The following is a 9,523-nucleotide window of genomic DNA, read 5'->3' as shown; positions in this document are numbered from 1 at the left end:
CCCCGCGGGGAAGGAGGCGGGAGCGGGGTGGGGGGAGCTCGGGCGAGCTGAGGGGGGCGGCTGGGAGCCGAGGTGCAGAGCGCTCACCCCCTTTTTTTGACCGAAACGAAACCCTTTTGCTTTCCGCCCTCGCGTCGCCCGGTGCCCCCGGCGGGGGGCCCGCGTTTGGGCTGCGCCGGGCCCCGCCTGCGTTCGGGCGCCTCTTCCCCTCGCTCCGCAACGCTGCGAGAAGGCGTCTCGGTAATCCTGGGCCGTCTGGCCGCCTCCTCCATATCTGCTTCGTCCGCTTTTGACTCTTGCAGAGCCTGCCGGCGCTTGGCAGAAGAGCTGAAAGCCCTGCTTGGTCCGTGCAGTGCTGGGAGCGGCTCCGTCAAATGCGCACGAACAGGGCTGACGCCTAGAGTCCTGCAGCGTTAACGGTGAGCCCAAATCAACTCATTTGATTCAAATTGCCTCTTCTTTTTTTATTTAAAATGAAGTTTTGTGGACATTTAGATGCAGTTCGTGCATGACAGGGCCCCAGCCGTGTATCAGACCTTAGTGGCGCTCCTTTCTGCACCCTTTGCCCCTCACCCAGGAAAGAAGAGTGGAAAGAAGAGTAATTCTCAGGCATTTTACACCTCCATCAGGATGAGATCCCGTCAGCGGCTCTTTTAGAGGATTGTGGTGGAAAGAGTCAGTGGAGAGAGAGCCCCAAACTCTTAAGGTGCTCCATGGCTCCTCAGCTTTCCATCACTTGGAAACATCCGATCTTCCTGTTTTCCTGATGCGAGAGGCTCACCCAGTCTGTAAATGCTGACGCTGTCAGCAGCTTTAGAGGGTGGATTCTGCTGCTGTTAATTGCTATTTAGCAGAAAGTATTTTGGATTAAAAAAAAAAGTTTAACTCGAGAAAAGCGAGGATTTTTAGGATAGTTTCAATCACTTTATCAGCGGGTCAGCATCTAATTTCAGTGTTGTCCATACAAATAGGATGCTGTTGACTTCTGTGAAGATGACCGACATAGTCAGTGGACAGGTGAAAAGATGACAGACACGAAGATTTTTCTTTTCATATGTTATTTCTTAGCCTGGAAGTGCTGGTCATGAAATTGTAGCGCTAACCGCACTAAGCGTTTGCGTGTTCTGGCTCAATACCTAGAAAGTACGTTTTCTATGTTTGAGAGTAACCTTTTTTTATTAACTAACAAATGTTGTTACATTTTCTTTGAACTTTTTTCCTTGCATGTGTTATGTTATTTAAACGTGCCGGATTTCTGCAGAAGTTTTTTTGAGATTGTCTTTGACAATTTGAGTTAATATAATCTGAAATGTCTTCTTCCAGGTTTTGATAGAAGCTTGTCTCTGAAAGTCTTGAAAGGAGTAAAGGTCAGAATGTTTTAATTTCATTAATTACATTGATCATTTTTCAGCTCAAATAAATCATTGTTAAAATAATGCAAATAATACTGGAAACTTACACGTCAACAACTGGGACATCAACCTCATGGAGCTGAGCGAGGCTGATAAGATTCCCAAATCACGGTTGGAAAATTCATGCTCCATGAATGAGAACGCACAGAAGGTGTTTCTGCACTAGTGAGCCTCAAAGCAGTCCTATTCATAAAAGTTTTTAACTGAAGTGAGTTTGAAATTGTAACTAAGAATTAACTCCCGTGACTGACTGCACTGTAGGCCGTTTGATGGTGGGCTGTAAACTGTTCTTATGTGGCTAAAAAACTACTCTGAGGAAGTAACGGGCTATCATTGTGCATTTAAAGTGGTATCTCGCAGTGCATATTTGAATAAGAGATACAGTCTCTATTTTGTTGGTTTATTTTTTAGAACAGAATGACTACTTTGGATGATAAACTGCTTGGTGAGAAGCTCCAGTATTATTACAGCAGTAGCGAGGGTGAGGATGAAGACAGTGAGAAAGAAGATAAGGAACGGGAGAGCGCCATTCCTGAAAGCATGGGGGAAGTAGAGCTTAGCAGCGATGGCAGTGCAGTCAACACAGGTATCGTCCTATCAAACTAATTGTTTTGTAAATTGAAATTTGTAGATTTGAAAATGTTTCTCTAAAATTCATTTTTCGAAATGAACATTCTGGTTTTGTGCCTACTTGAGTCGGAGATTGATCGTTCCCTGGCTATAGTCTAACCTTACTTCTAATAGCTGGTTCTTTATTTTAATGTTTGACTTCTCTGAGAGACTTCAGCATTCTATCTAAAGCAGTTAGGCTTTGCATACAAAGCTGATTTGTGCAATTTGGTTGATAACGCGTACATTTCTTTCCTGTAAGCTCCACAGTTGTTAACCACTAGCAGGTGGGTGCTGAACGAGTACGTGAAGAATAGGCAGAAAGCGGTCAGGCTTTCGTAAAATAGCGTTCTCTACTCCCACTGCGAGAGACACAGTACGAGTCTGTGTGGATCCTTGGTGTGATCCAGAGGGTCTTTCTTACGTCCTTAGGAAAGACTGGCCCTCTCCGTTTTACGGTTTCTCTAAGAATGATGACAAATCTTCTTCCTGCATGTGTTCACATCTTTCACCTGAAGGAAGAATTATAGTACTGAACTGGCATACTTAGAAGGGACCTGAAAAAGTAACTCCACTGGGCCCCAGCAGCAAGGTAACAGCAAGGTGCAGTCTATAAGAATTAACACTGTTGTACCTCACAGAATGTACTTCTGTACAAGAGCATTGGCAAACTGAATTATACTTCCCTATCGTTTTTGCTCTTAAGAAAAGCCATGGTAACAGTAGGGGAATTCTTGAGGGCTGGTGGTTCTGTTTCAAGAGCACAGGTATTAATCTTTGGAATAATCTTTAGGACAATTATGAGAGTAGCCTAGTTAGATAAACTTTAGTCATCTTAGGAAAAAAAAATAGAAGTTCAAGGACGTGTAAATGGCAAATTACTTTTTTCATTTCAACACTCTGCACAGTATACAAAAAGTTTATGACAGGACCGCTATTTTACTGCTGACTTACAAATTACTACTTAAATTTTAAATGATAGGTGTAATTTTATTACCCTTTTATACGAAATGCCCACGTATTTAATTTCAGGTCCCAAAGGTGTCATTAATGACTGGCGAAGATTTAAACAACTGGAAACTGAACAGCGGCAGGAGCAGCGCAGAGAAATGGAACGACTCATAAAAAAGTTATCTATGACGTGTAGATCTCACTTAGATGAAGAGACTGATAAGCAGAAGCAGAAAGAGCTTCAGGAAAAAATCAATGGAAAGGTAGCATGGCACGAAGGAATTAAAATGCCACTTAAATGTTTAACATTTTCAGTTTCATCATTTGTGTATGTGAAGCAGATAGGAACCCTTGTTCTCTCAGTACACGTGTATTGTTTCTCCCTAGTGAATTGCAACACAGCAGCGGTATATGAGGTGTATTATAACTGTATTTGCCAGGTGTTGTCAAGTTTACTTATTTTGTATTTTAGTGGTATTGCAGGAGCGTTGCGTTTGCCTGTGTTAAGAAATGAGCAATTTAGCTGCTGTACCGAAGAAGTCCAAATCCTTTTCCCAGATTTCCCTTACCTGTTTATCAAATAAGTCAACTTCAGGGGATTAATCTGAAGAGTTGTACAGCAAACCTATGCATACTGCCTCCCATGCCTAAAGCAAGAGTTTAGGGGTCCTTATCGATTTCGTATTTAGTAAGTGGGTGTTGAGAATTTAGCTTTGACTTTGGGCTCCGAAGATAGGTGGTATTGGAAGTAGTCAATGGTTTTAATCAGCTGGGCTGTATGACTCTCTCTTACAGTTGTAGTCAGAGAAGTTATAAATTAGCAGCATTTCTTGCTTTCAGGTGGTGAAAGTTGGCCACGCTGTCCTATACCTTGAGCGATGCAAATATGTTTAACGAAGCAAGTGAACAGATAGGAAATACATAAAATCCTGTTAATTTTAGTTCTACAGACAAGATAGTGCATTTAGTTGCCACAAAACGTTAGCTGAAAAGCTAAATGAAAAAGAAGCTAGACTTAGGTCAGGCACAGTATCCAAATCGGTGCTCATAGCTTAGTGAAAGCACATAGCCACCATTAACCTGAATTAAAGTGGGAGCGTGGAGCAGCCACTTGTGTTATTAGTGCAGCTTGTGGGAACTAGCCTACCCAAGGCTGAAATCGCTGTTCCCGCTGGACGTGGTTTCTAATTAGATCAAAATGGAGTGTAATACAGAGCGTGCTTGAGCCTTCATGGGTGGCACTTTGCTGTTATTAAAGATGAGTGACCCACATTAATCCTCTTGATTTAAATTCTCATTATATAAGTGACCCATATAGTGATGCAGATCTTTTTTTCATGTATCTATGTATGTGTTTTTTAGATGACGTTACAAGAATATAACATGATTCACAACGATGAAGATGATGAGGAATTTTTACAGCGATACAGGAAGCAGCGAATGGAGGAGATGAGGCAGCAGTTGTACAGTGGGCAGCAATTTAAACAGGTTTTTGAGATTACCAGTGGAGAAGCGTTTTTGGACACAGTTGATAAAGAGCATAAGAGCACACTGATCATGATCCATATTTATGAAGAGGATATCCCTGGCACCGAATCCCTGAACGGCTGTATGATTTGCCTGGCTGCTGAGTATCCAACAGTTAAATTTTGCAGAGTAAAGAGTTCACTCATCGGTGCTAGCACTCGCTTTACTAATAATGCTCTGCCAGCTTTGCTGATCTATAAGGCAGGTGAGCTCATCGGCAATTTTGTGCGAATCACTGACCAGCTTGGAGAAGATTTTTTTGCTGTAGACCTGGAGGCTTTTCTGCAGGAATGTGGTTTGCTTCCAGAAAAAGACCTAGTGCTCCTGACTTCTATACATAATCCGTCTGCATGTTACAGTGAAGACAGTGATCTGGAAATAGACTGAACCACTTATCCCAAGGGGCCAGTAGGTGTAGTTGTACTGTGGGATGTTCTTGTGCTAGGGATTGTTCTCCTTCTTCCTTAGTGTGGGTATGTATTCTTCCCTTCATGCACTTTGACTTTTGCTTGTTAAAAATAACATAAGGAATTCCTAACATTTTCTTAAATTAATTGAATAAAGTACACACTGAAACAATCTTGCTTTTATCCAATTCAAATGTATTTTACTAAACATGAAGTTCTAACACAATTCAGTAAGTTTAGGAAATTGTGTATTGTCATCACTGTTCCCCAAATCACTTGGATTTTTTTTTTTTAAATGTTTTGTTCTCAGATCAGCTGTGTACAGTCAGTCTCCTTACAGGTTTCCTGAAACAGTGTATGTGAATGCCAGTTGGCTCAAGAGGTGGGCACCTACTCACTAATTGAGACTGCAAATAAAGAATTTTTTAAACCATCAAAACTCTTAGTAACCTGGAGCTGAACTGCTGCCACTTAACAGTGTGAGGTCCCATCTTCCGTTCCCCAGTTTACAGTCTCCTTCTTGGAAATACCTTCTTGTTGGCATCAGATTTTTGTTTCTTTCTCACTTAGAAATAACAACAGCCCCGACTTCATCCTGAAAATTACTGAATTACTTTTCAGCTGGAGAGGGTTCTTCTTTCTTTAACCTTGCTTGAGACTTAAATGAGAAAAATCTTCCTTCAGTTACAGCTCTTAGTACATTCTTGGGTTTTAAAATACCCACCCTTAGAGTTCGTAGTGGTCACTTCATCGGAAAATGATCTCTGCCTCTTATGAAAGATATAAAGAGCTCCAACGTGTGCTGAATAGCATCAAGGAGAATTTTGTTGGCAGAATGCAGAATTAGGACTTCAGTAACCTCAGAATAATCTTTCTCTAAAATTACTAGATCAGTGCTAAAGTTAATTTCTGTCTGCCTTCGTATTCTCTGCCCCAGGTGGGTCATCAGGTGTGTTTTGAATATTAATAACCCCTGGACCTGACAGGTGACCGGCTGGCTCTGTGGGAAAGCAGCCTTGAGCCAAGAGACCAGGTCACCAATGCAGGTGTTCAATAGCCGGCCCATTTTTTCACAGCTGATTCCCTTCTCTGAAGCTCAGTATCCAGTTTTCTGCACAGAGTGTTCAGCAGGATCAAAAACATTGCCACTGGCCTGGTTTTCCTCTGATGGCAGCTCTTTGGGAGCATGGGTTTTGTACCATGCATCAGTGGAGTTCACTAAGAAAACAATCTTGTGGGGTGGGGCTGAAACCTTTGTGGAGACTGTTTTTTTCTGTCTTTTGTAAGAAATAACAAAGGCCTCCTCGGAAGTGTCACCGCAGCTGTTTCAGTTGCCCAGTGACACTGATCATGAAGTTCTCACCTTCCCCAGAAACCCAGGGTGAGTCCGGCTTCTGGACACAGGATAAAAGCCGTCCCACGCTGGCTGAGCCCATTTGTCTCCTTACGAACGTTATCGCTACTGAATGCAGCAGCTGCATATGACACTTTCTCCTGCAGCACCTTTGACGTTACCATTTGTCAGCGATTTAAGGTGTGTTTGTTTGTTTTGTTTGTGGTCTACTTCCTTCATAAATCAGATCATAATATGGGGAAGTAATTTTCAGGGTTTTTATTACACTAAAGTTCACCCTGCCTCCGGCAAGTCTGGTGCTACGTAGCTGTGAGATAACCTGGGCAGCATGCGAAGCCATTAGCAATTTATAGCGACTGCAAGCACGAAAACCTCCGATGATGCAGAGCGAGGTGAAAGCTTGACTGGCCCGATTCTGGTGCGGCTGAACGGCTCAAGCAGCGTACCTGGCACAAATGAGCACGCTGAACGTGTGCACGCTGTACTTCGTTATCATTGAATCGTCTTCTGCGTACTTAATTTGATTTTACGTGTTTGCTTTCTCATGCGTTACTTATTTTGCTTGAATTTTGAGGAAAGTAGACTATCATTACCTAAATATATTAGCCAATGTAATGCCGTGTTTAATGATTAAATTAATCGCAAGTTTTATGTAAGGCGCTTTGGAACACCAGGAAGAAATGCAAATGTCTCTGTGCAAGTACTAGGGTCTTAATAAGAATGGATCTTAGGATAGAAAAAGAAGAATTTGTAATTGTATCTGTTTGAACTGTGTTTCAAAAAGTAGTATAACCAGAAAAATAAATACCTTGTAATTAAAAATTACTGAATTGGCACCAATTGTAGCTGTTTTAAGGAAACTGGCAGAAATCCAGATTTTGAAATGTGGGTAGGAGATTACTTCTTTTAATCTCAGAATTGCAGGAAAAAACGCAGGGAAGTTAGATGAAATTAAATCATTGAGCATGGATATCAGCACATTCAAGGAAAAAAAAAATCAAAGTAGCTGTAATTTATATTCAGGCTGAGATTCAGTGAAGTCTGTTGTGCAGACAGGGTGCACATTAGCATCATAACAAAACCTGGCTTGGAGGAGGGGGTCGGGGGAGAGCTCACTGCTTGAGTTGCTTTGAAGTTTTATTTTTATAAAGTGCTTTTTTTCTTTTTTTTTTTTCCCCTTATGGCAGCAAAACTGTAACAGGATCAAAACCTCTCCTGCTGCTCTGTGTCAGATGGCCTGCAGCAAGGTGACTCATGGTTATTCATCTCCAGTGCTCAGGTATATGATAGATGGTTTACAGTGCCAATAGCAAAAAGGAAAAGAAAAAAGGTCTGAATGCAATTACTCATTGATCTGGAAGAATATAATACGCACAAGGGAGAGAGGGGCAGAGAGGAGACGTGCTATAATGCTGCTGCTTGTTCTCGGCACCGACAGCCCAAACGTGAGAAGGAAGGGGAGGCTGCCAGCAATGCTTTTGTCCATTCTTGAAGCTAAATCCTCCCAAACTGACCAACTGGTAATTGTGTCCTAAAAAACGCAGCATCCTTAATGTGCATTAAATGATATAACAAAATAAAACTAGTTTAGAATAGGGTCGTTACTAATTTGTAAGTGTCTGTCCCCTATCTGTTCCATACAAATAAAAACTACAACTCATACCAACACTGTATCTGTAAATGTTCTGGTTGAAGTGTTAAAATCTGCTTCATTTCTCCAATTTTAGATGTGGTCCTGACCTGCAGATTAAGAATTGGGGTGTATTTATAGACACATACGGGGACTAAAGTGAAAATGAAGTGGTACAAACACCTACATAAAATAAAACTTTGGAAAAATTCGACTTGGCGTCGAGAGCGTCAGGTTTTCTGTTTGATCCCAGTGCCCCTCTTTCCCCTAAAGCCATTGTACTCTGTCAACATCAGAACTTCATTTAAATTGACGCATTCCTACTAACTGGTTTGGTTTTCAATAAAAGGATGCTTTTTAATTTTGTCAAAGATGTTTCATCTACCTTTTCTGGCCCAGCAGCCTCCGTAGCGCATGACATCGGTCTTCGCAGAAACCTGACAGATGGTGATAGTGGCTTTTGGTACTGCGCAGGGCTCTGGTGCGGCGGGATGGTAGAAATAAAGTCAACTGTGATGGCCGAAGGGGTTGTACGCTCAAAATATTTTGTCACTAGACCTTATCTTGCCTTGGCCAAGTGTCCTTCATGCTGCTAGACACCAGCCGAAGTCGGGAAAGAGCCGATTTGCCCAGCCGCTCTCCCGGGCCGCTGAGCCACGGCTGGCTGTGCACCTCCGGAGCGGGGTTCTGTTGGCTGGGCCGGCAGCGCCGGCAGCCCCCGCCCGCAGATCCGCAGGTGCCCAGGCAGCAAATCCCGGGAAGGAGCGTCCAGAGGCAGCACCGGGCTGTGAACCCGGGCAGGCACCCGCCCCTGCATTTATGTCCCTTGACGTCTCCCGGTTGTTTCTTCCCCCACCTCCTCTCACCAGCAGTTCTGCTGCTTTTTTTAGTGCATCTGGTGAAACTGCTCCGAGACACAAACACCGCCCGTGAAAGGCCGACTCTGGAGTCCTGGTGCAAAGTGACCGGAGTCGCCTTGCCTCATACCGGCAGAGCTGTGCAGGCGTTGTTCACGCTTTAGCATTTTTCGGATGCAATTCTGCCAGCGTCTAAAAGCCATAAATAAAAGCAAACTTTCTTAAATCTGTTAGTTTCCACGGGACAAGGGAGCTCAGAAAGAAAGCAGCTGGTCCTGAAAAATAAGGTTGGTATTTATCCCATTTAAATGTTTTGAGACATTTACGCTAGTTGTGTATCTAAAATACGACTGTAAGTTAACATGTGGTTAAGACCTAATGAACGAGACTTCCTCCTACTGCGATGTTACGTGCTCTGGCCTTGCTGTCTGTCCTTTGCCCCATTTTCTAGCTGCTACTTCTCAAGCGCAGGACCAAGGTGCAGACGTGGCCCAGGTGGATTTGGCTCTTCCTGCAGGTAGCGGCTCGCCGGTCAGTTGGTTTTGTGCGTCACCGTGGCTGCAGCCTGGTCTGCTTCATGCGATACACCCTTCAGATCAAGAAGGCACATGTACCAAATCTAAGTCATCTCTCTGTCTTTTCATCTTTGAGAAGTACTATAAATAGGAGTTGAAAAAAACCCCATCTGTCAGGTAGGTTGTGTTGCCTTGGGGAAATGTTTTGTTTTGGAAAAAGCAGCCTACTGCAAAGAGGGCAGCCAGAAACAACTATTTTTA

General features: G+C 43.0%; 1 protein-coding gene across 1 annotated transcript; it reads left to right on the top strand.

Annotated features, from left to right (window-relative positions):
• Nucleotides 1-333: 333 nt before the first annotated feature.
• PDCL (phosducin like) lies at nucleotides 334-5,514 on the top strand. The gene is made up of 5 exons (XM_009490839.2): nucleotides 334-419; nucleotides 1,324-1,367; nucleotides 1,824-1,998; nucleotides 3,054-3,235; nucleotides 4,335-5,514. The coding sequence occupies exons 3-5, from the start codon at nucleotides 1,830-1,832 to the stop codon at nucleotides 4,884-4,886; spliced, it is 903 nt and encodes a 300-aa protein (XP_009489114.1). The 5' UTR covers nucleotides 334-419; nucleotides 1,324-1,367; nucleotides 1,824-1,829; the 3' UTR covers nucleotides 4,887-5,514.
• The last annotated feature ends 4,009 nt before the right edge of the window (nucleotides 5,515-9,523 follow it).

Source organism: Pelecanus crispus, chromosome 9, assembly GCF_030463565.1.
Source record: "Pelecanus crispus isolate bPelCri1 chromosome 9, bPelCri1.pri, whole genome shotgun sequence".
Lineage (NCBI taxonomy): Eukaryota > Metazoa > Chordata > Aves > Pelecaniformes > Pelecanidae > Pelecanus > Pelecanus crispus.
The sequence above is the reverse complement of the archived record's forward strand: the minus strand, read 5'-3'. Positions and strand labels throughout refer to the sequence as shown.

What these genes read in the sequence shown, in the direction of transcription:
- PDCL (XM_009490839.2), top strand. Translation starts at nt 1,830, where the DNA reads ATGACTACTTTGGATGATAAACTGCTTGGTGAGAAGCTCCAGTATTAT. An exon ending in TGGCAGTGCAGTCAACACAG is followed by an intron (nt 1,999 to 3,053) that starts GTATCGTCCTAT and finishes ATTTAATTTCAG; the next exon opens with GTCCCAAAGGTGTCATTAAT. An exon ending in AGGAAAAAATCAATGGAAAG is followed by an intron (nt 3,236 to 4,334) that starts GTAGCATGGCAC and finishes TGTGTTTTTTAG; the next exon opens with ATGACGTTACAAGAATATAA.